Source organism: Chiloscyllium plagiosum, chromosome 39, assembly GCF_004010195.1.
Source record: "Chiloscyllium plagiosum isolate BGI_BamShark_2017 chromosome 39, ASM401019v2, whole genome shotgun sequence".
Lineage (NCBI taxonomy): Eukaryota > Metazoa > Chordata > Chondrichthyes > Orectolobiformes > Hemiscylliidae > Chiloscyllium > Chiloscyllium plagiosum.
The window spans coordinates 5,975,696-6,002,823 of record NC_057748.1 but is presented as its reverse complement, the minus strand read 5'-3'; the positions used below and the strand labels follow the sequence as shown (position 1 = coordinate 6,002,823).

General features: G+C 43.3%; 1 protein-coding gene across 2 annotated transcripts in view; it reads right to left on the bottom strand.

Moving 5' to 3' along the window:
• The window catches only part of LOC122542176 (synaptotagmin-1-like), a 144,426-nt gene that overhangs the window by 6,163 nt on the left and 111,135 nt on the right, over positions 1–27,128 (bottom strand). For both annotated transcript variants that reach the window (XM_043679615.1, XM_043679616.1), the window contains 2 exons: positions 10,142–10,309; positions 8,139–8,256 (listed from right to left, as the gene is read on the bottom strand). In XM_043679615.1, coding sequence (XP_043535550.1) covers positions 8,139–8,256; positions 10,142–10,309 — 286 coding nt within the window. The remainder of the gene's footprint in view (positions 1–8,138; positions 8,257–10,141; positions 10,310–27,128) is intronic.

Below are 27,128 nucleotides of genomic sequence, written 5' to 3'. Positions count from 1 at the left end.
GGGATAGTAGTGTGGTTGAGGATGGGATGGAGTGGGATTGAGGATGGGATAGGGTTGGGGTTGAGGATGGGATAGGGGTGGGTTGAAGGCAGATTTGGGATGGCGTTGAGGATGGGTTCGGGGTGAATTGGGGATGTGAGATTGGGTTAGAGCTGAGGGCAGTGATTGGGACATGTTAAAATGCATGAGTGCAGAAAGAGGTTGGGGAGATAGTGGAAAAGGAATCCCACTCTCCTCTCAGTTAAGATTACTTGAAGATGTTTTGAAACACCAAGTATAGGAAAATAGGAGCAGCAGTAGGCCATTCGGCCCTTTGTGCCTGCTCCACCATTTGATATGATCATGGTTAATCATCCAACTCAATATTCTATTCCTGCTTTCTGCCCGTCCCTTTGGTCACTTTAGCCTCAAGAGTTGTATCCAACTCCTACTTGAAAAAAATTCAACATTTTGGTCTCAATCTGTGGTAGAGAACTCCACAAGCTCACACTCTCTGCGAGAAGAACATTTTCATCATCTCAGGTGTAAATGGCCTATCCCTTATCCATACCCCTAATCCCTGGTTCTAGGCTCCCCAGTCATTTGGAACATCCTTCCTCCATTTTCCCAGTCATTCCTATTAGAGTTGTATGGATTTCCATAAGATGACCCCATCATTCTTCTCAACTCCAGTGAGTATAATCCTAACTGATCCAGTCTATGTGTTTGAGATGTTTAAAACTTGCTAGCAGCTTGTCAAGAAATTAGGATTTAAATTTTCAAAGAGATGGAGAGGTTACCAGCTGAACATAGAACATAGAAAAGTACAGCACAGATCAGGCCCTTCGGCCCAAGATATTGTGCCGAGGATTAATCCTAATCTAAAATAAAATAACCTAACCTATGCACCCCTCAATTCACTGCTGTCCATGTGCATGACCAGCAGTCACTTAAATGACCTAATGACTCTGCTTCCACCACCATCGCTGGCAACGCATTCCATGCATTCATAACTCTTTGCGTAAAGAACCTACCTCTGACGTCTCCTCTATACCTTCCTCCTAACACCTTAAAACTATGACCCCTTATCGTAGTCAATCCTGCCCTGGGGAAAAGTCTCTGGCTATCGACTCTATCCATGCCTCTCATTTCCTTGTACACTTCAGTCAGGTCACCTCTCTTTCTCCTTCTCTCCAGAGAGAACAGTATGAGCTTAGATTAGATTCCCTACAGTGTGGAAACAGGCCATTTGGCCCAACAAGTCCATAGCAATCCTCTGAAGAGTAACCCTCCCAGACTCATTCCCCTACATTGACCCCTGACTAATGCACCTACCCTGCACACTATGGGCAATTTAGCCAGTTCACTGATCTGCACATCTTTGGACTGTGCGAGGAAACCAGAGCACCCAGAGGAAACCCATGCAGACACAGGGAGAATGTGCCAACTCCACACCGACAGAGGCCTGAGGTGGGAATCGAACCCAGGTCCCTGGTCTGTGTGGCAGCAGTGCTAACCACTGAGCCACCGTGCCACCAAGTCAACCTCTCTTCATAAGACAATCCCTCCAGTCCAGGTAGCATCCTGGTAAACCTTCTTTGCACCCTCTCCAAAGCCTCCACATCTTTCCTATAGTAGGGTGACCAGAACTGGACACAATATTCCAAGTGTGGTCTCATCAGGGTTTTGTAGAGCTGCAGCAAAACCTCGCGGCTCTTAAACTCAACTCCCCTGTTAATGAAAGCCAAAACATCAAGTGCTTTCTTAATAACTCTATCCACTTGGGTGGCAACTTTAGAGGATCTATGCACTTGAAGACCAAGATCCCACTGTTCCTCCACACTCCCAAGAATCCTGTCTTTAATCCTATATTCAGCATTCAAGTTCGACCTTCCAAAATGCATCACTTCACATTTATCCAGGTTAAACTCCATTTGCCATTTCTCAGCCCAGCTCTGCATCCTGTCTACGTCGCTCTGCAGCCTGCAACAGCCCTTGATACTATCAATTGCACCTCTCAACCTTCTCATCCAAGTCATTTATAAAAACTACAAAGAGCAGAGGCCCAAGAACAGAGTCCTGCGGGACACGACTCACCACCGACTTCCAGGCAGAATGCTTTCCATCTACAACCACTCTCTGCCCTCTGTCAGCCAACTGATTCTAAATCCAGACAGCCAAATCTCCCTGTATCCCATACCTCCTGACTTTAAGAATGAGCCAACCATGGGGGACCTTATAAAATGCCTTGTTAAGTCCTTGCATGACCTTCGTCAACCTGTCCCCTCAAAGAATTGAATAAGATTTGTGAGGCATGACCTGGAACCTCACAAAGTCATGCTGACTGCTTTTAATCACGGGATGCTTTTCCAAATGAAATGAAGCAAATAAAGAGCAGTGAGCCAGCAATAGCTGACGCAGTGTATCTCCTGGCTCCAGAGGGTTAGCAGGCAAACGAGCACTTGGTAAAGGAGAATGGACACTCAGTACCCAGGTTTTGGTCAACTTTGACAGCTATAGCATTGTCTACTCAAGGGCAGGAGGAGGCCATTTGAGCTTGATTCATTACTCAGTAAGGTCATGGTTAATCCAATTGTAACCACATTCCCCCAGACCTGTTTTCCCTCCCTTGCTGACCAAGAATCTACACTCTCCCTTAAAAAATACTCTGCTTTCATGCCTTTTCAGAAGAGAGTTCCAAATGCTCATGGACCTGAGAGAAAAAAAAAAGGCCTTGTTTCCTCTCTGTTTTAAATGGGTGACTTCTGGTCTTTAAACTGTGACCTCTGGTTCATGACTGTCCTATAAAAGGAAACAGCTTCTCCACATCCACCTTGTCAAAATTCCTCAGGTTCTTGCATGTTTCAATTGAGTTCCCTCTTATTCATCTGAACTCCAGTAGATAGAAGTTGTCCAACCTTTCCTTATGAGGTATTCCACTCATTCCAGGTATTAGTCTGGAAATTTTCCTCTGAACTGCTTCCATACACTTACATAACAGGGTTATGCCTGTACACAGCTGTCCCTCAACTTATCTTGAAGCAATTTGCTGGAGTTCCTTTCTGAAATTTCACCATCCTGTAACTGTATTGCTCCTGTCTTTCAAAGCTTCTGCAAATCACAGCTTATCAACTGTGCTTATGATAATCTCTTCCCTACAGTCATTTGACGCCTGTTATCTTCCATGTCAAAGTGCCTTGGAAACAGTTTCTTTTGTTAGTGCCATTGTACCAGCACAAGTTGTTGTTATATTGACAAGAATGATATTTCAACTCATCCAAAAAAACAGATGAGCCTTCGGTTTTACTGGCTAAGCAAATGGCATCTGTGTAAAATGATGTGCTGGAATTGGGTATCAAATATTTACGGAGCACCTAGCATTGTGTTTGACTGTTCCTGCTTTTATATTCAAATATCAAGGGAATCAGAACAATTTTGCATTTATTGCACTCCACAAACTGCAACAGTCTGAAATTGTCATCTGTACTCTTATTTAAAGTGCCTCTGTCTTTCTTTCCAATGCCTTCTATATTAGCAAACTGGCAAACCTACAACATTCAGAATGATGTTGGATATTTTCAGAAAAGTGATTCAGTTGTACATTTGGCAATATCTTGTTTATAACATTCTGATTTCAAAAGGACCAATTGTTTCAGTCCTCCCTCGCTCCTTGTGTTACGCTGCCCTCAATAATTTTTTCTACCACCTCTTTATTTGGTTAGAGGAACCCTCTTCCTATTGCCCTTGACTTCTGTAAATTTCTGATTGATCATATCCAGCTTCTCTTTTAGCACGTAACTCCAGGTTACCAGAAGCTTAGGTTCATTCTGTCAATGTGAAACATGCTAACTTGTCCACTCAAATGGGTCACCTCAGGTGCTTTGCTATGAGCAATGACACCACCAACATCTTGCACTTTTGAATCACCTTTAGCACAATAACATGTTCCTATATCGGACAACCAGCACAGTATTTGTGATTCCATCTTGGCTAAATTGTGAAATTAAACTCAATTACCAGTGATAATCTGGTCACGTTACAGGTCCCCGGGTTAGGGATGGGTTCAATTCCTGAGTATGTTCCTAAGTTGATTTGTACACAAAGTTGGAACACAATATAGTACTGTATAATATATCCATTTGGAAGCACGAACAAACATTTGCATGTCAGATCCTTAAAAATTAATCATGATATGGGATCTCGTTCGTACATACAAACATCCTTAAGTCAGATGTTCGCAATCTGGGGACCCTCTGTACTGGATTGCTGTTAAAACCTCATGTTGAGCAAAGCCTTTCACTTGTTCTTGTTTGAGCAGGAGCATTTATCACTTCTATCTTGTCTGACCTGTATGTGACTTCAGCTGGATCTGTGAACTAGCCTTGCAGAACACGTTATATGGGCCGTACATGTAGGCTTGCCTGTGTCATCTGAATCCCAAGTACATAGAACATAGAACATTACAGCGCAGTACAGGCCCTTCAGCCCTCGATGTTGCGCTGCCCTGTCATACAAATCTGAAGACCGTCCCACCTACACTATTCCATGTACGTCCATATGCTTGTCCAATGACGACTTAAATGTACTTAAAGTTGGCAAATCTACTACCATTGCAGGCAAAGCATTCCATACCCTTACTACTCTCTGAGTAAAGAAACTACCTCTGACATCTGTCCTATATCTATCACCCCTCAATTTAAAGCTATGCCCTCTCGTGCTCGCTGTCACCATTCTTGGAAAAAGGCTCTTCCTGTCCACCCTATCTAACCCTCTTGATTATCTTATATGTCTCTATTAAGTCACCTCTCAACCTTGTTCTCTCTAACGAAAACAGCCTCAAGTCCCTCAGCCTTTCCTCATAAGACCTTCCCTCCATACCCCAGGCAACATCCTAGTAAATCTCCTCTGCACCCTTTCCAAACCGTCCACATCCTTCTTATAATACGGTGACCAGAACTGTACACAGTACTCCAAGTGCGGCCGCACCAGAGTTCTATACAGCTGTAGCAGTACAGTCACAAGGGGCCAAATGGCCAGCATCTGTGTGCATTTCCTACGATTAATAAATAATTCTCAGTTCTTTTCACAATACATGATAAGGAATCCCATTCACACATTCCGACAAATCGTTTAAGGAAGCAGTCTATCAGGACATGATCCCAATCAAACCAGTACCTGACTTATGGCAGCTTTCACCCAGATTGCAGCTGCATTAATAATCTAAATACAATTAGGAATCACAGTGAATGAGACCACATAAAGAAGATTGAATTGAATTCAGACCGCTTTAACTTATGGTCCCTGTTGAATCTCAGACCCCAAGGTACACTTACATTTATTCACCCTGGAGATGGAATTTTGCAGGCTGAGTAAATTACTTTATAATGGCATTGAGCTGAACTTTCACTGCATTATTTTTGGACCAAAGGGGTCGGACACAGTTCAACAGCCAAGGAAACCTGGCACAAATGGAAGGAAATTAAACTCCAGGATGCCTTCACACTCTCTATCCTCCAACTTCCCCATCCCCCATATATGATCAATAACAGTTGCACAAACCACCATCCCTGGTGTGAATTTAATCTCGATGTCTTCATCAGTTTCCTAACATAGAAATGGCTAAAGTTCTTTTGAAATAAATTGGTTCGGTTACCGCCACATGTATGTTTTTTTCTGAATGGATTTAAACTACAGCTCCATTATATATTGGAAAATATATTGATGTGTATTTATATATCAGCTAGACTATAGCTGAGTCTATGTGGTGCAATCGGTTAACATGTTTGACCATTAACCTGAGCTCACTGGTTCATTGCCGTTTGCTTATTTGAGTTATCCTTGTCTGCAAGGGACTGCCGCTGACGATGAGGTTTACATGTCTTCTGAGGGATGTGCACATATGATTAAAATATATTCTGCAAACATACACTGACTCATGAGAAATGACTCATCATAATTCCTGAATATGAAGAATGAAGATAAACAGAAAGAGAAAGACAGTGACTGGTGAAGGTGAGACTGATGGGTCAAATGGGTAAGGAAATAGGATAAAGGCAGAACGATGAGGAGAGAGCTGTGGGGAACAGGAGAAATTGAAAGGAAGTAAGCATTTTTTAAAAGTATATACTGTAGGCCTTGCTGATAAGGTTGGTATTTACTATACATTCATCATTGCCTTTCACAGATGGTGGTGAGCCACCTTCTCAAACTCTTGTTCAAACCCATGTCCTGGTTGAGTCATACAGTCATAGAGACATAGAGTCCTACAGCATAGAGCCAGGCTCTTTGGCCCAAACAGGTCCATCAACGCTAACCCCATTTCCCTGCGTGTAAAAACGTTGCCCTTCAGGTTCTCTTTTATTCTTTCCCCTTGACCCTTAAACTGATGCCCTCTAGTCCTCGATTCCCCAACCCTGGGAAAAGACTGAGTGCATTCACCCTATCCCTGCCTCTCATGATATTATACACTTCCATAAGATTCCTCCTCAGCCTCTTTGCTCTAAAACAAAATTCCTACATTGTTCAACCTCTCCCTATAACTCAGACCATTAAGTCCTGGCAACATTCTTGTGAACTTCTTCTACACTCTCTCCAGTTTAAAAACATCCTTCCTATAGTAAGGTGACAAAAATTGAACACAATACTCCAAGTGCAGCCTCACCAATGTCCTATACAACTGCAATTTAACTTCCCAACTTCTATAATCAGTGCTCTAACTGATGGAGGCCAGTCTGCCAAAATGTTCTTCACTGCCCTGTCTCCCTGTGACTGCACTTTCAGAGAACTGCACACCTGAACTCCAAGGTCCTTCAGTTCCTCTACACTCCTTGAGACCCTACCATTCACCAAGAAACTCCTACCTTGATTTGACTGTCCAAAATGCAAGACCTCACACTTATCTATATTAAACTCCTTTTGCCATTCCTCGGTGCACTTCCCAAACTATCGAGATCCTGCTGCAGAACAGTCCATACTCTTCAGCAGTAAGTTCCAAGATTTTAGCCAAATGATGGTGGAGGAGCAAAGATATTTGTCCAGTTTGGGTGTGTGGGACGATGATGTTCCCGTGCACCCCTTTGGAGGTGGAGTACATGGGTTGGGGTAAGTGCTGCTAAAAAAAGCCTTGATGATGGTGGAGGGAGCTGATGTTTAAGAGGGTAGATGTAGTGCCAATCAAAAGGGCTAATTTGTACTGGATGGTGGTGTCAAGTCTTTGAATGTTGTTGTCAGCTGTACTGACCCAGACTAGTGGGAAGCACTGCTGACCAGATCTCAATCAACAGAGCCAGAAACTACATAAACACTGCGGCTACAAGACTGAGACTGGGGGTTCCAAGGTGAATAACTCTGATGAAGAATCATCGAGACTCAAAATGTTAGCTTACTCTTTCTCCACGGATGCTGCCTGTCCCACTGTGATCTCTACAATTTGTTGTTTTCAGTACAGATTCCAGCATCTGCAGCAAGGTGCTCCTGAATAACTCACCACCTGACTATCCAAAGACAGTGCACCATCTACAAGGAACAATTCAGGTTCAGATAAAAGCTTTTATCTTAGCCCGCTTGGCTCACCAGCCTCATTCCTGAAGAAGGGCTTATGCCCGAAACGTCGATTCTCCTGCTCCTAGGATGCTGCCTGGCCTGCTGCGCTTTTCCAGCACCACACTTTTCAACACAATTCAGGTTCAGTGGAATTCGCGTGATTTGTCTGGTTTAGAATTGTTCCAATAACACTCAGGAAACTTGATAACATCTAGGATAAAGTGGACCATTTGATTGCAACCCCATCTACCAATTTAAGCATTCATTTCCACCACAGTGTGTATCACATATGAGATGTAATACAGCCACTCCTTTGACAGTGCCTTCCAAACCCAAGACCTCTGCAATATCGAAGGACAAGGGCAGCAGGCACATGGAATATCATCACCTGCAAGTCCCCCTTCAAGTCACACCATATCATGACTCAGAATTACACTGTCTTTTCTTCCCTGTTGATGGGTCCAAAACTTGGACGTCCCTCCCTAACAACACTGTCGGTGTCCCTACACCTTATGGACTGCAGTGGTTCAAGAAAGTAGCTTCCTCCAATTTGTAGAGGGCAATTATAAATGGACAACTTCAAACAGGAATCTACCATCAATGCTTTTGGGTCCTACCTGATAGTCCACCTACATCCATTTTCTTGAGGTTTTTGGCCTCCAGGATAATGACGGTGAGTTTCCCAGCTGTCGGGACATAGCGGAGAGAGAAGCAGATGTCGCCCAGTTTCTCTTGCTTTAATAAATGACAAAAGAGTTCTTGAAAATTTCACAACAGAAATCAGGAACCAAGGCTCCTTACAAATTAATTCATCATGCATAAGCAACAATAGCAAAAATATTCATGTTTTATATAATCCAAGTGAAAAAGCTTCGAGCTGAACCTTAAATAAACCTTAGATCAGTCATGTTTCTGTTGGCTTCTCAATTGCTGCATTAACTTTCCTGATGGATATAATATCAGCTCTGTGTACATTACCCATTTGTGCAAATGACTGGTGTCTGCACCACTGTATTGTACATTACAGAAAACAACAAAATATTGCATTATCAAATGATAAATAAATTATTCCTCATGTTACAAATTACTCGGTTAAATCAATGTGTATTCAGAATTTTGATTGATCTTTGTTTAAGGCTTTTTAAATATATTTTAAGCTGTTACTGTAGCTTATTATTTGCTCAGGATTCTTGGTGCTTGGAAATGGAGTAATTTCCATTTCAAACACTCAGCCCCACCATCAAGCATTCTCAGATAATTAATGCACAGTTGGCAGGAGTGTAAAGGGTCCTCTACTTGTTTGTGTCTCAGAACATGTTGCTAAGCTAAAGGTCGACGCAGTGAGCCAGTGCTCCCAGAAGAGATCTGGGATTGAAGGGAGCATGTACCAGACATGCAGCTAGAACAAATAGAATCCCTACAGTGCAGAAGGAGGACATTCGGCCCATCGAGTCTGCAATGATCCTCTGAAGAGCATCCCACCCAGACCCACCCGCTTACCCTATTCTTGTAACCCTGCATTCACCGTGGCTAATCTATGTAGCCTGCAAATCTGTGGATACTATGAGCAATTTAGCATGGCCAATCGACTTAACCTGCACATCTTTGGACTGTGGGAGGAAACCAGAGCACCCGGAGGAAACCCACGCAGTCACGGAGAGACTCCACACTGACAGTCACCCGAGGCTGAAATTGAACCTGGGTCCCTGGCGCTGTGAGGCAGCAGTGCTAACCAACTCAAACTTGCATTGCATATACACCCCTCTTTCACAGCAGATTGTTGCTTCGGCTTTTTTTTGAGAGAGTTCTTTTTGCTTTTAAACTTTCTTTACTGTGGATTTCCCTATCCCTGAGGACAGTTAAGGCTGAGTTCAACAGATTTATTGTTGCCGAGGGAATCAAAGGGTACCGGAGGCGGGGTGGGGGCTAAATAAAAAAGTAGAGTTGAAGCCACAATAAGATCAGCCAAGATCTTATTGAATGGCAGAGTGAATTTGATGCATCAAATGGTCCTTGCCTGCAATCAATCAGGGAGGCAGTGACCTGGTGACAAGGTCAATAGACGAATAGTCCGCAGTCCTGTGTTAATGTTCTGAGGAAATAAAAACTGAACAAACTGCAGATGCTGTAAATCAGAAACAAAAAGAGAAATTGCTGGAAAAGCTCAGCAGATCTGGCAGCATCTCCTGCTCAGCTTTTCCAACAATTTCTCCTTTTGTTATTGGTCATGATCTGAGGACATGAGTTCAAATCCAACAATGGCAGCTGGTGAAATTTCAATTCAACAATAAAAAAAGTAGATTAATTGTGTACATATAACTGCTGTTGATTGTTGTAAAAATGCCCATCTGGTTCATTAATGGCCTTTAGGGAAGGAAATCTGCCATTCTTACCTGGTCTGGCCTACATTGACTCCAGATCTACAGCGATGTCATTGATTCTTAACTGCCCCATTAGAGTTAGACAATTAATGTTGGCTAGCCAGAGATGCCCACATCTCATAAATGAATTTAAAAAAAAACTTGTATGATACTTTGTTAATTTCCTTTTTACTAATAGAACCTGTCCTTTAAAGAGTCCTTAATAAGCTTCAGCCAGTTTCCCTGGTGTAACCCCATACCTCCTCCTTCTCAGCAGACTCAAGATCTCGCCACTCCTCAATCACATGAGCGAGGTCAATGCTGCTCATTGGAATCCGAATCTCACCAATCGCATCATGCTTCGAGAACCGGTCAAAGTCATACACCGCCATCACGAGGATCTTGCCCCCAAGCTCTGAGTATGGGATCTGGAAAAGGGAAGTGAGAAGTCAGGTAGGTAATGCAATACTCTTCCTGCAGGTAGAAGTCAGTTACCTTCAGGACAACACCGAACATCATCGTGTTCTGCTCTCAACTCAGACGATCACTCCCCATTGTATCAACTACTTTCCACAAGGATAGGATTAAATTGGAAAGAGTGCAGAAAAGATTTACCAGGATGTTGCCGGGACTGAGGGTTTTGAGTTGTAAGAAAAGGCTGGGACTTTTTACAGTGGAGCGTAGGAGGTTCAGGGATGACCTTATAGAGGTTTATAGAATCATGAGTGGCATAGATAACGTGATTAGCAAAGGTTTTTTTCCTTAGGATAGGGGAAGGCATAGTTTTAAGATGACAGAAGAGAGATTTGAAAGGAACGTGAGGGGCAACTTTTTCACACAGACTCTGATGCATGTACAGAATGAGCTCCAAAGGAAGTGGTAGATGCAGAGTTGAGATTGTGTCGCTGGAAAAGCACAACAGGTCAAGCAGCATCCTAGGAGCAGGAAAATCGACATTTTGGGCCACAGCCCTTCATCAGTAATCTGCCTGACCTGCTGTGCTTTTCCAGCAACACACTCTCAACTCTGATGTCCAGTATCTGCAGACCTCACTGTCTCCTGGTAGATGCAGATACAGGTACAATATTTAGAAAGACATTTAGACAGGTACACAGATAGGAAAGATTTAGAGGGATATGGGCCAAACACAGATAAATGGGACTAGTTTAGTTTGGGAAACCTGGTCGACATGGACTAGTCAGTCTGAGGGTCTGTTTCCATGCTGCATGACCCTATGAGGCAAAAGTGAGGACTGTAGATGCCGGAGATTAGAGTCTGGATTAGAGTGGTGCTGGAAAAGCACAGCAGGTCAGGCAGCATCTGAGGAGCAGGAAAATTGACGTTTCAGGCAATCAGATTCCTGGTGAAGGGCTCTGGCCCGAAACGTCGCTTTCCCTGCTCCTTGGATGCTGCCTGACCTGCTGTGCTTTTCCAGCACCACTCTGCGTGACCATATGATTCTATTTTAGAGTATGCCTGAGCTAAATTGTTAATAATTGCCAAATTAAAATGTTTAATGGCTGGATAGGTTGCTACATAGTCAAGTAGCCTGTCTCCTGACAACCCTTGGCGCACATGTGATACATCAACACGCACAATCATGTTCCATTATCCGGTTTTGCCCGGAGTTCTGTAGGGGGTTAGCACAAGGTTGAAAGGAACTTTGAAGGTCCTTTATTTTGTGTTATCCGCAGAATTTAACTGCAGGGCTGTTTTATTATTTTCTCTTCTGTGGAGTTTCTACCTAAAGGCATCCGAAGTCAGAGGCCTCGTCTACTCTGGGAAGCCTGCTTTACGTGGTCAAAGTCCAAGAGATCAAACCAAGAGATATTAGAGGATAGAAAGAAATTGCAATAGGGTGGCGATAGTGGGTGTGTTGATTGTCTTTGGAGTGTAGCAACCCAGGGATTTCAATGGTGACTGTGGGGGGGCAGCACATTTTGCTTGGGGGAGGTTCTGCTGGTAAGCGAATGGTGACTGAGCAGGAAAACAGAGCGGGGATTTACTGGTCAGCCTGTTGGTCCTGGGGACCACATTTCTGCTCCTCTCAGATTGACATAAAGAGCTAGAAAGACAGTCATCTCACGGCTTCAGCCCTATGCATTTTTGTTCAGCTGCCGAGTTTCCAGAGGAAGGAGAATTATAACTGCCAACAGCTAAAGATATAATTGCCATTCAAATGAGGACAGACAAACTCATTATAATATTTTAATAATTGTTCTGCTTCCCCTGAGTAAATGTGGTACCCTCTCTTCATCCCTCTCTGTTAAAATTGAAAAGGTGTGCACTGGAGGTGATTTTGGTTCCTGTTCCACCCCATTTTGACCTTTCACCTCTGACATGATCCTACCTCACCCATTTTTGGACGCTAAGATTCAGCAAGTGCCTAAACATTCAGATGAGGAGAAAGAGGAGGAAATGGGGCAACACAAGTTCTTGCAAATGTGCATCAACATTTTGTTTTTAGGCAGTCCCTTGGGGATTGAAGGTGCTGTTCTTCCTGTCTGGTGTTATAGGTCCTAAGGTAACTAGAGAGTCCAATTCCTCATCCATATGTCCTGCCACAGGTGGGGCGGGTGATATTTAAAGGGAAAGGGATGTAGGTGGGTGGGATGTTTGCGTTTTCACACCCTCTTTGCCTTTGTTATCCGTTCAGGTCTGTCGGGGATACTCAAAAGGCTTGGCACCTTCGTGGATGCGTCTTCTCCAAGTCAGCCAGGCTTTGGGATGGAGATCTCCAAAAGTCAAAAGGGATATGGCAACTGACAGTAATCATTACCACACATGACTCAAATTACTCTATTCATTTCAATTTGTGTCAACCCTGATTGTTCTTTGCTAAATTAAGAGATTGAAAAAAAAACCCAACAAAAGCATTTGTCGATACCGTGTTTTGAAAGGTTTCCTGCTCTTAGAGTGTGACCCTAGGTTCCGTGAGAATGAGACCAAGATTCCTTAAAATGGAATAGTACAAACTAGACAAGAACAACTGTGGTACTGGCTGATCCCAGTCCTATTGGGTTGATGCAGATTGCAAAGCTTTTCCTGCCATGTCCTCCACAACCGATCCCTCCATAGCTTGACTCTAACACATTAATCACATTTAAAGTCTTTGGGACGGTCTGATTTGGACACTTGGTGAACCAAGCAAGTTGCTAAGGGAGTCACAATGGTTCTTCCCATACTCTCTAATTGATGGGAATTTTGATCAGGCCACTCCATAGGAAGTGCTGAGGTGGGAGGAGATCACGGTACATCCACAACCAAAGGGAGAGATTGCATGTTGTGGGAAATCATGTCAAGATCACATGCCCTGTCAACTTCAAGGTGGACCAGTGGCAACTTACCAGAGAGACAACTGGGAATCTTCCAAGGCGAAGATAAAGGAAAGATTTTTTATTATCCTCAAGACACGGGGGGGCCTATTTCCTGGAATTACAAAAGTAATCAATCTCCTCCAGGATCAATTACTACTGTCAAGCAGTCCTTTCACTAGAACTCTCCAGCACTCAGCTATTAAAGCCTTGTATGGGGCTCCTGCAGGGTGATAGGAATACCAGGTTCTGCCTTTAATTCCAGTCATTGCAGGGTAATTCACTTCAATAACCATTCACATCATTATCATATCCTGGGTCTGACAGAATCATCAAACCATTAAATTTTAACTGCTGGGAGGTGACATTGTGCAACTGTCCACACACACACACACACACACCAATGAGAACTACACTGAAGCAAGTGGTGTCAGGTCTCATATGGGTAACTGGAACCGGCATAATTAACTTTAGGCTTAAATTTCTGTTAAGTGAGCAGTTTAGCCCAGCTATGTCAAAGAGCCAGCAGATACTGTGCTACGTGACTTGTATTACTTTTACAGCCGGCCAGACTACATTGAGTAAAAATAACCTTGATGGTGGTCATGGAAACAGAACATCTCTAAAAGCCCCTCCACATCACGTACTTTCCAGGGAGACATATATTCCTTGTCCTTTCTGCTCATTGGTTCAATACCTTAGAATTGCTTAGATTTTTGTTTTTATTCACTCATAGGATGTGGGTATTGCTGGCTGGGCCAGCATTTTGTTTTCATTGTCTATCTCTTGAGAAGGCAATGGTGAGAAGCCATCTTGAACTGTTGGATCCATTTACCTCGCACCCCATTGTAGAGAACACTGGTTTGTGTTCCAGAAGACATGGATTGCTGTTCCTTATATTGGAGGGATGGCTATTCTTGTCAATCCTATAGGTGTGTAGCCTGAAATGGTTTCTCCAACCCATGAGTCACTGCTGTCTGGCCCTAGGAATTTCTCAAATTCCTTTATTAAACCCATTGTGCATAATGCTGTTCTCTTCAAGTCTCTCACTCACACTGACAATTTCAATCATTTGTCCCAGTCTTTAATGTAAGAAGGGATGCATCATAGAAAGTATCCTATCCAGATGCATCAAAACTTGGTATGGCAACTACTCTGCCCAAGACAACAAGAAATTACAAAGAGTTGTGAATGCATCCCAGTCCATCCCACAAACCAGCCTTGCATCCATTTACTCTGTCTATACTTTCCACTGCCTTGGGAAAGCAGCCATTATAATTAAAGGCCCCTCTCGCCCCAGTGATACTCACTTCCACCCTCTTCCATTGGGCCAAAGATACAAAAGTTTGAAAACATGTACCAACAGATTCAAGAACACCTCCTTCCCCGCTGTTACCAGACTGGTGAACAGACCTCTCATATGTTAGAGTTATTCTTTCTCTGCACCTTCTCTGCAGCTGTAACACTATATTCTGCATTCTGTTCTATTACCCTGGTGTACTTATGCAAGGTATGGTTTGCCTGGATAGCACACAAAATAATACTTCTTACTGTCTCTTGGTATGTGACAATAATCATTCAAAAGGAAGGGCTTCCTGATGAAGGACTTTGACCCAAAACCTCGATTCTCCTGCTCCTCGGATACTGCCTGACTGATTAGATTACTTATAGTGTGGAAGCAGGCCTTCAGCCCAACAAGTCCACACCAACCCTCCGAGGAGCAACCCATACACATTCCCCTACACCACAGGCAATTTAGCATGGCCAATTCACCTAACCTGAACATTTTTGGACTGTGGGAGGAAACCGGAGCAACTGGAGAGAATGTGCAAACTCCATACAGATAGTTTCCTGAGGTGGGAATTGAACCCGGGTCCCTGGCGCTGTGAGGCAGCAGTGCTAACCACTGTGCCACCATGCCATCCACTGGCTGTGCTTTTCCAGCACCACATTCTCGACTTGGATAGTTTATAATCAACTTGTTCAGAGATGGTCTACACATCCCCCTGCTACCAGAGCAGTGGAACTTCAGGCCAAACCTCTTGGCTCAGAGGTAGGGACACTACCACTGCAATACTAAAGCCCCTTCCCCCCATCCCAACGGGACTGTTGATGTTATTGTCACACCATCACTATCACAATATATTATCAATTCTGATTATATTACAAACTCCATCTCCTGGAGAAGGTGACTATGAAGGTCCCATCTTCTCAAGATTGCCTCTCACCTGAGGCATGGTGACCCTCAGATTAAATCACAACCAGTTGTCTCTCTCTCTGTCTCTCTTTCTCACTAATGAGGGAACAGCCCTGTGGTCCTCTGGGATTATGATGACTTTGCTCCTTTAGCCTGGGGAAGGAACAGCCCATGGTTTTAGAACAACTAGGGATAGGCATTAAATTTTGGTCACATCATACAAACAATTCTTTTTCAATCTCACAGCTAAAAGGTACTAAGCATTGATTCCATGTACAACAACGTTCTGTGTTGCTGGGTATTCCATGAAGTGATCCGATCTATCTAACAGAGACCAGAGAATAGAAAAACATCTTGGGCTGATCTAGGAGAGTTCTTTGTTTGGCCATTCCACATGGTGAACTCAGAATAAGGCAGTGACTGAATTCAAATCAGATTGCCTCGTGCTGTCAACTTCAGTGAGCATCAACAGAGACTCACTCACGTGGCTTTGTTTGATGTTTGAATACACCACACAGCCTAAAAATAAAATGTGCTTGGTGCAGCGGGCAATACCACAGTCTCTGGTGCACTGTGGTATGATGCTGTGTCTATTTAGCGCTGGGGTACCATGTGATGCTTGTGCCCTTGGGATACTGGCACATTATGCCATGACTTCCTTTAACTGCGTTGCTTACGTTCAATCTGTGCTTTGCAATGCACTCATCCTCCCCCATGCTTTTTGTCAGTGGTTAAATAGCTGCCGGTGCTATAATAGCTGAGGAATATATTTGCTCATGAAATTATAGCAGTTTAAGTATGGCATTAAAACCAATATCCCGTCATAAATTAGGTTACATGAGTATCTAAAAGGCCCTTAAACACTGCTGTGTTATTACAACAGAGCAGGCAAATGCAAGACACTATTTCAAGATATTTTCTCCAACACACTTTCCCTTCTCATCCTACCCCATACGAATCTAAGAGCTCCATCACTCTCTGTATTGCCTCCCCAACATGTTAAATTTGAAAATGTAGTTGTCCATTGTCTTGCTTAGCAATTCCTTGCTCACTAACACGCAGCTTGGCCACTCAGCTCCTGTCCTCACTACATGGTCCAAACGTGGTAAGAAACTACAGAAGGTGGTGTGCACAGCCCAGACCATCACGAAAGCTAACCTCCCATCCATGGATTCCACTTACACTTCTTACTGCTGTGGAAAGGCTGTCAACATCATCAAAGACCCCTCCCATCCTGGTAATGCTCTCCTACAACCTCTTCCGTCAGGCAAAAGATACAGAAGCTTGAACACATGCACCAACTGGTTCAAAAACAGCTTCATCCCCGCTGTTATTAGACCTCTGATTGGACATCTCTAACTTCAAATAATGTTGATGTTGCTTTGGGCACCTCCTGTGCAGCATGACCTTGTATACCTCGCTCTGGTTAAGCACCCTATGATCTGTATGTCCTTGTTTGCTATGATCTATCCATGCTGCTCACAAAACAAAGCTTTTCATTGTACTCAGGTACATGTGACTACAATAAATCAAATTAAATCAAACAAGAAAAAAAGAGCTGAACTTCAGAAATGAGGTGACTACTCTTGACAACAAGGCATCATTTGACAGAGTTGTGGCACCAAGGAGTCTGAGCCAAACCAGAGGCAATGGAAATCAGGGAGAAAACTCTCCGCTGGTTGGAGTCATATCTGGCACAAAGGAAAATGATTGTGATTGTTGGTTTGTCAGTTATCTCAGCTCCAGAGGATCTCTGCATGAGCTCCTCAAGGTAATGACCTAGACCCAACCATCTTGAGCTGTTTTATCAATGGCCTTCCTTCGATCATAAGATCAGAAGTGTGGATGTTTGCCGATGATTGCACTATGTTCAGCACCATTCAAGACTCCTCAGATACTGAAGTAATCCATGTCCAAATGCTGCAAAACCCTGAGCAATATGCAGGTTTTGGCTGACAAGTGGCAAGTAACATTCATGCCACACAAATGCCAGGCAATGACCAACTCAACCAGAGAGAATCTAACCATTGCCCATGACATTCAATGGCATTACTATTGCTGAGACTCCACAAGCAACATTGTGGCAGCAGAAACTGAACTGGATTAAACATATCAGTATTGTAACTACAGAGCAGGTCACAGGCTGGGAATCCTGCAGCGAATAACTCACCTGCTGGCTTCCCAAAATCTGTCCATCATCTACAAGGCACAAGTCAGGAGTGTGATGGAATACTCCCCACTTGCCTGGATGGGGGCAGCTCCAACAACACTCAAGAAGGATAAAGCTTGATTGGCACCGTGTTGGTTTAGGAAAGCAATGATTTAAAAGGGACCTAAGGGGCAACTTTTTATTCATATGGTGTTGCGAATATGGAATGAGCTGCCAGAGGAAGTGATGAAGACTGGCATAATTACAGCATTTAAGAGGCATCTGGATGGGTATATGAATAGGAAGTGTTTAGAGGGATATGGGCTAAGCGCTGACAAATTGGACGAGATTAATTTAGGATATCTGGTCGGCATGGACGAGTTGGACCGAAGCGTCTATTTCTACTGCTATACACCTCTATGACTCCACCACTCTATTTCCACAAACATCCACTCGCTCCACCACTAACACTCCGTAGCAGCAATGTATACTATCTACAAGATGCACTACAGTAATTCACCAAAGATCCTTAGTCAGAACCTTCCAAACTTACAACCACTTCCATCTAGAAGGACAAAGGCAGCAGAAACATGGGAACACCACCACCTGCAAGTTCCCCTTAAAGCCACACACATCCTGTATTGGAAATATATCGCTATTCCTTCAGTGTCGTTGGATCGAAATCCTGGCATTCCCACAAAGGCATTGTGGGTCTACCTACAGTACGTGGACTGCCGTGGTTCAAGAAGGCAGTTCCTCCACCACCTTCTCCAGGCTAACTGACAATGGACAATAATGTTGGCCCAAGCCAGAGATTCCCACGTCCTATGAATCAAAAAATTTTATCCCTCTATCTCTGAATAAATCTGACCTTTATAATCTCCTCCTGCCCTATGTATTCGTCATCAGGCATTCTCTTCCTCTCATTTATTTATTGTCCATTTTGCCTTCGTTCTGCAACAAGAAGCCATGTCTCCTATTCAGACTCCAGAATTCAGAATTACCTCCTTAAACTGCCTCCACTTTTCTTTTTACCTTATTCTCCTCATTTCAAAACTTATCTTCAACTTAGCATTTAGTCACCCCTCCCAATTGTTCCCTTTAAGCTTCAGTGTTGATTATCATTGAATCATTTTTTTCTCATTAACATGGTGTTTAATGAAGAAAATTGGTGTTGAGTCTCTTGTATGAAGGCATTAGGGCCCTAGAGCTACACTGCAATGATGTTATTGACCTGCACAGTGCTTGGCATAAATGCCACAGAATGGGCAGCATTAGAACATGCTAGAAGTGCTCCATCACATGTTTTTCAAAATTCATTTGTGAGACATGGGTGTCACTGTCTGGGCCAATATTTACTGCTGTTCCTAGTTGGTCTTAAGAAGATGGTGGGGAGCTGCCTTCTTAAACTGCTGCAGTCCACCTGCTCTGGGTTAACCCAAAATACCATTTGGGAGGGAATTCCAAGATGTTGACCCAGCAACAGTGAAGGAATTGCAATATAATTCCGAGTCAGGATGTGAGTGGCTTGGAAGGGAACTTTAAGGTGGTGGTGTTCCCATGTAACTGCAGCTCTTGTCCTTCTAGATGGAAGTGGATGTGGGTTTCGAAGGTGCTGCCTGAGGATCTTTGATGAATTTCTGCAGTGCATCTTGTAGATGGTACTCACTGCTGCCTTTGTGGTGGAGGGAGTGAATGTTTGTGAATGTGGTGCCAATCATGCGGGGGCTGCTTTGTCCTGGATGGTGTCAAGCTTCTTGAGTGTTGTTAGGGCTACACCCATCCAGGCAAGTCATGAATATTCTATCACATTCCTGACTTGTGCCCTGGAGATGGCAGACAGGCTTTGGGGAGTCAGGGGATGAGTTACTCAGGGCAGTATTCCTAGCTGCTGACCTGCTCTTGTAGCTGCTATGTTTATGTGGTGAGTCCAGTAAGTTTCTGGTCAATGGTAACCATGAGGATGTTGATTGTGGAGGATTCGGTTATGCTAACACCATTGGATGTTAAGGAGCGGTGGTTAGATTGTCTGTGGTTGATAACAGTCATAGCTTGGCATTTGTGGTATGAATGTTACTTGCTATTTGTCAGCCCAAGCCTGGATATTATTCAGATCTTGTATTTGAACATGGACTGTTTCAGTATCTGAGGAGTTGTGAATGGTGCATCCCCATTTCTGACCTTATGATGGAGGGAAGGTCATTGGTGAAGCAGCTGAAGATGGTTGAGCCTAGGACGCTACCCTAAGGAACTTCCACAGAGATGTCCTGGAGCTGAGACGACTGACCTCCAACAACCACAACCATCTTCCTTTGTGCCATGTGTGACTTCAACCAGTGGAGAGTTTGCTCCCTGATACATGCTGATTCAGTTTTGTTAGGGCTCTATGATGCCACACACAGTCGAATGCAGCCTTGATGTCAAGGGCTGTCAATCTCATCTCACCTCTGGAATCCAGCTTTTTTCTCCATGTTTGAACAAAAACTGTAATGATGTCAGGAGCTGAGTGGCCCTAGCGGAACCCAAACTGGGCATCACTGAGCAGGTTATTGCTGAGCAGATGCTGCTAGATAGCACTGTTGATAATACCTTCCATTACTTTACTGATGATTGAAAGTAGACGGATGGGGCAGTAATTGCTGGGTTGGATTTGTCCTGCTTTTTATGTACAGGACAATTTTCCACATTGTCAGGTAGATGTCAGTGTTGTAGGTGTACTGGAAAACCTTGGATAGAGGAATGGCGAATCCTGAAGTAATGTTGTTAGAGCCCATAGCCTTTGCCGAATCCAGTGTCTCCAACCATTTCTGGATATCACATGGAGTGAATCGAATTGACTGAAGACTGGTACCTGTGATGCTGGGGACCAGTGGAGGAGGCCAAGATGAATCATTTACTTGGCACTTTTGGCTGAAGATTGCTGCAAACACTTCAGCCTTATCGTTTGCACAGATGTACTGGACTCTTCTATCATGGAGGATGGGGATATTTATGGAGCCTTCTCCTCCAGTGAGTGGTTTAACTTGCCACCACCATTCACGACTGGATGTGGCAGGATGGAAGAGCTAAAATTTGACCTGTTGGTTGTGGAATTGCTTAGCTCTGTGTATCACTTGCTGCATATGCTGTTTGGCATGTAAGTAGTCTGGTTTGGTGGCTTCATCAGGTTGTCACCTCATTTTCAGGCATGCCTGGTGCCTCCTGCACTCTATATTGTACCAGGGTTGATTCCCTGGTTTGATAGTAATGGTTGAGTAGGGGATATTCTGTTCCATGAGGTTACAGATTGTGCTGGAGTACAATTCTGCTGCTGTTGATACCCCACAGCACCTCATGGATGCCCAGTCTTGTGTTGCTGAAGTCTGTCCTATTTAGCACGATGATAGTACCACACAACACGATGGAGGGTATTCTCAATGTTTAGGTGGGACTTCATTTCCACAACAACTGTGCGGTGATCACTCTTACTGATACTGTCATGGATGGATGCATCTGCAGCTGGCAGATTGGTAAGGCTGAGATCAATCACTTATTGGTTCCCTCACCACCTACTGCAGACCCAATTTAGTAAGCATGTCCTTTAAGACTCTACTAGCTTGATCAGTATAGCTGTTGCCGAGCCACTCATGGTGGTGGACATTGAAATCCACCATCTAGAGTACATTTTATAAACTTCCCACCCTCAGTGCTTCCTCTGAGTGTTGTTCAGGATGGAGGAGTACAAATTTATCAGCTGAGGGAGGACGGTACAAGGTAATTAGCAGGAGGTTTCCTCACCCATGTTTCACCTGAGGACGTGAGACTTCATGGGGTCCGGAGTCAATGTTGAGTACTTCCAAGGCAACTCCCTCCTGACTTATATCACTGTGCTGTCACCTCTGCAGGGTCTGTCCTGCTGGTGAGACAGGACATATCCAAGGATGGTGATGGTGGTCTCTGGGGCAATGTCTGTAAGGTATGTGCATGACTTTGTTAGGCAGTTGCTTGACTAGTCTGTGAGATAGCTCTCCCAGTTTTGACCCTTGCCCTCAGATGTTAGTAAGGAGGGCTTTGCAGGATTACCAGGGCTCTTTCTGCCGTTGTCTTTTCCAGTGCCTAGGTCAATGCCAGGTGATCCATCTGACTTCATTTCTTTGATATTTTGTAGCAATTGATAAAAATGAATGGCTTACTGGACCATTGCAGAGGGTGACCGAGAGTCAACCACATTGCTGTCAGCCTGGAGTCACAAGTAAGCCAGACCAGGTGAGAATGGCAGACTTCTTGAAGGGCATTAGTGAATCAGATGGATTTTTCCTCTCAATCACTTCATGGTCATTAGGATTCTGAATTCCTGATTTCTTTCAATTGAATTCAGACTTCACCATCTGCTGTGCTGGGATTTGTACCCAGGTCCTCAGAGCATCACCTTGGTTTCTGGATTAATCTTCTAAGCAATAATACCACTCGGCCATTCCCTCCCTGATTACAATGCTGAAGAGAGTCTTGAGAACATATGGAGATGAACAAATGAAGAAGATAGATTAATCCTTATCTAATGTGAGTCAGAAGCTTTTTTTTATGATTATTGCATACAGTACTATTTCTCATTAATGTACATATGAATAGTGTTACTTTGATGGTCTAAGCTTAAGTGCTTTTTCCTCTATCAGTCTGTAAAGAACCCCTCCTCAGAGTGTGGCATGAAAGCACATGATAACAGAGAGTATAATGATAATTGAATCTTTGCTGCTGCAGATCTTAAATCCTGTATATAATTGCATTTATGAAATTGACAGAGAGAAAATGCTCCCTCAATCACTGTGTGGATTTTTCCTTTGTATAAGTAATATAATTATCAAGTTAATTTCTCATTCTCAAGTGTTGGAAATTATTTTTCATTGGGAAGAGTACAATATAACAGTGCTTGAATAGGTGGGTGTGTGTTGGTATGGTCCTTATTAACTTGATTCAAGTGGGCTGCTGACTTCTTGCATAAGCCAGGCACAATTATATTCATCAGAATGTGTGATTATTTTATTTATTTCATTCATATAAATTAAATAATTCAAACTTATTTTATTCATTCACGAGATGATGTAAGCATCTCTGGCTGGGTAAGTGTTTTCTGCCCTCCCCATACTGGCCATGATGAAGGTGGTAGTGAACTGCCTTCTTGAAGCACTGCAGTCATTGAGGTTGTAGGGACAGCCACAGTGCAGTTACAGTGTTCTGACCCAAGAATGATGACGTATTTCCAAGTCAGATGGCTTGGAGGGGAGTTTGTAAGTAGCGGTGTTCTCATGTATCTGCTGCCCTTGCCCTTCTGAATGGTGGAGGTCAATGGTTGGAAGGTGTTGATGGAGGAAACTGCTAGCACGTACATTTGTACTCCACACAAACAAGATATTTGGCAAAAATAAGATAATTGGCAAAAGAGGGGAGATAAGATTTTCATTATGCATTTGGGTTGATGGGAACCGGGAACTTGAAAAGGCAGGGGAAGCAGGATACAAGAGGAGCTTTCAAAAGGAGATTGGATATATCCCTAAAAGAGAGAGAAAAAAAGTGCAAGGCTGTGGGGAATGAGGAAGCATGTGGGACAAATTGAATTGCTTAACTAAAGGAAAGGCAGAAATATAATGGGTGAAATGGCCTCCTACTATTTTGCATGATGCTGCAAATGTAGCTCCATCCTTTTGAGATTGAAAGATGTTTCAGCTGTGATTCTGTTCATTTACATAAGACACATGAGTCAGAATGGTTCAACTTGTGGTTGCTGAGAGGATTAAGTGTTGCTATTAGCAAGAAAAGGTTGATACACATTCCACCTAAACCCATCACTGTTTGTTGCCATGCAATGTAATTCTCTTGATATATCTTGTTATGATCCAGGCTGGAGGAAAGCACTGTCACTGTTTTATGGGGAAGTGATGGCCTAGTGGTATTATTGCTGGACTGTTAATTCAGGTGCCCAGCTAATGTTCTGGGGACCTGGGTTCAAATCCTGCCATGACAGATGGTGGAATTTAAATTCAATAAATATCTAAAATTAAGTGTTTAATGATGACCATGAATCCATTGATCCATTGTCAGAAAACCCATGCAGTTCACTAATGAGTTTTAGAGAGGGGACCTGCCATCCTTACCTGGTCTGGCCTACATGTGACTCCAGACACACATCAATGTGGTTGACTCTTAACTGCCCTCTGGGATGGCCAATAAATGCTGGGCCTTACCTGCGGCATCCTTTTCCCATGAATGAATAAAACAAACTCTAGCCTTGCAACTCCACAGGTCACAAGATAAAATGGAAGTACTTTTTCCAGTTACCAATGTGACCAATTAAATGCATTATCTGTATCAGGATCTAATCAAAACAAAATCTATCAACCAGGCTTACCAAAACAAGACTTACAAACACACACACACACTCGCTCACACAAACACATACACTCACACAAACACACACTCACTCACAAACACACAGCCACTCTCACACACACGTTTTGAAAATATATTTTTATTGAAAAATAGATTTTTTAATATTACAACAAATACAAAACAATACAAAGAAAGAACACCAAAAAAACCTAAAAAACCCAAACTGCCCTCAAGTACAAATGTATAAATATGTATAGAAAAATATATTTTAAAAAATCCAACTAACTACTTGACTAAATAAATAATAACCAACAACAAACGAATAAATAATAACAGCTCAGCCAAACCAAGCACTCACTCTCAAATATCAAGAGCATTAATTTTCACATATTCATATGTTCGCAGTTCCGCCTCTCTGGATATTGGACTTGTAAAGCACAATCGTTGCAGCTATATAAAAGCCCTTATTAGTGTGGCAGACAAATCTGTGTCCAGCTATTCCAAAAAGGACCACCATGTCTTATAAACATTCTCGGTTTTGTAGTGTACCATACTTGTGAGAAAATCTAAGGGGATATGCTCCATAACAATCTTCCGCTAACCTTGCTAGCCAAACTAGCAAGATATTCTTCCTTGCGCAGAAAGTGAGGATGTTGTGCGCATCTACAGAGAACACACTGGGGCAGCCCAAGAAGAAGAGAGATTGGGTCCTTCTCCACCCTTACACCCAAAATCCCCTCATTGCACCCACCACAGTGCTCCAGTATGTTTGAAACCTACTACAGGACCAGAGACAATGTGTAAGAGTGCCTGTACCAACCTTGCACTTGGGACATATTGAAGATACTTTTGGTTTAAATATTGACAAATGATCCGGAGCCAAGTGGAGCCTGTGGAGAATCTTCAACTGTAAAGCATGGGTCCTATTGCAAATTGATATCTTTCTTACGTTTTCCCAAATATCTTCCCATGCCTCTGAGGAGACCTCAACGCCTAACTCTCTCTCCCACACCCTGCAGAGTCGATCAAACTCATCTCAGGGGTGCCCCCAATTGTTGATATAAAGTGCTGACAGAAAGTGTACTCTTAGCACTGAGCACCCTCCTCTCTATATCAAATTTATAGGGATCTGTCAAAAATGTAGTCTTTTTTTGAATAAAATCCCTAATTTGAAAAAAAAAACGAAAGAGGTCCTGTTCGATAGCTCTTATTTCCATGCCAACTGATCAAAGGACATCATTGTATCTCCCTCAAATACATCGCCCATGCAAGACACACCACCAGCTGCCCAATGTTTGACACACATACTCTTAACAACCAAAAAAAAAGCTTTTTTGCAGAGATTGACTTTCTAAAAAACACTTCAGTCAATGGGTTATTTCAAAGATAAAAAGACAAAGCAAATGATGTTGCAAAGACTGTTGTTCTGATGTTCTGGCCAATGTGGTCAAGTCACTAATCCTGCATAGTTGCCTTTGTTGTTTGCAGATGTAGCTTGCTTAAGAAGTACACATTGAGGTGTTCCTTCAATCATTCTTTCAAAGCAACAAACAGGCTTTACCCTGAACTGTTGTTTTTATTCAGAAATAGGAGGGATCAGCTGGGCAGCTTGTTTATAGAGAGCTTTCCCCCAACTTGGCTTGTTCTTAGCTGGCCTCCTTCCAATTGACGTTGATAAAACAGGAATCTCTCCAGGTCAATCACTATTCAAATCAGCCCCAACCAGGCCTATGCACAGCAAGCAGTTTTATGGCTAGTTCTGAGATTTCTAGGAATCTTGCTAGAAAGGGATCTTCAATATTTGCAGTTATGCATCAGAGCAGAAGAGCCTAAGGAAAGTTATGACAGAGATATAAAATGTTGAGGGGCATAGATTGCATTGACACAAAGTACCTTTGATGGTGGGATCAAAGACCGATGGCAGAGATTTAATGTAAGGGACAGAAGATTTAAAGGGGATGTAAGGTAAAATTCTATTCAGTAAGAGGGTGGTGTGAATCAGGAACTCACTGTCTATAAAGATGGTACAGGCAAAAACCCTCATAACATTTAAGAAATCTTTAGATGTGCACTTGCAAAGCCAAGGCATAAACTGCTATGGGCTAAATGCTAGAAGATGGGATTAGAATGTTTAAGTGGCTGTTTTTGACTGGCACATACTTGGTGGATCATAGAACATAGAACATTACAGCGCAGTACAGGTCCTTTGGCCCTCGATGTTATGCCAATCTGTGGAACCAATCTGAAGCCCATCTAACCTACACTATTCCATTCTCGTCCATATGCCTATCCAATGACCATTTAAATAGACGATTGGTCCTTTTTCTGTGTTGTAGACCTCTAAGACTCTACAGCTCTAATGTTCAATGACTCATTTCAAAGAAACTACTCCAGTTTTGCCCATAAAGTTTGAAATAAATTTCCTTTTCCACAATCCTTTTGTAATTATATGCACCAAAATTCTTTGTGCCAGTTTCCCCTATTCCCCTGAAAGCATGGCTATGCTTCTAGAACGTGGTTCCCTAGATGTTGGCCTCCATTTAATACATTAGTTAGCTCTTAAACGTAGACCATGAATCTCAGCAGGCTTGTCAACTGAACAAGTCCCAGATGAACAGTCGTCAACTATGGCAAGGCTAACACAATATACGGGACTACAAAGCAAGTCGAGTAGAATTCCTGACAACAATGCATCCCTACCCAATGAGCTCAATGCATTCTATGCTTGTATTGAACAGGAAGTCAGTGAAATGATGTCACCTGCCCCAACTGCCTCGGGTCCACGGTTACTGCCGCAGACATTAGATTGGCCTTCTTGAGAGTGAACCCACAGAAAGCAACTGGCCTGGATAGAGTTCCCGGCTGTGCACTCAGATCCTGTGTGGACCAGCTGGTGGAATTATTTGCAGACAGCTTTAACCTCTCCATGCTATGATGTGAAGTTCCTACTTTCTTCAAAAAGACCACTATCATCCTGCTGCCAAAGAAAGGTTAGGCACCCTGCGTAAATGACTACTACCCGGTGGCTCTGACACCAATCATAATGGAGTACTTTAAGAGGTTAGTAATGGTACACGTCAACCGTGGGCGGCATGGTGGCACAGTGGTTAGCACTGCTGCCTCACAGCGCCAGAGACCCGGGTTCAACTCCCGCCTCAGGTGACTGTGTGAAGTTTGCACGTTCTCCCCGTGTCTGCGTGGGTTTCCTCCGGGTGCTCCGGTTT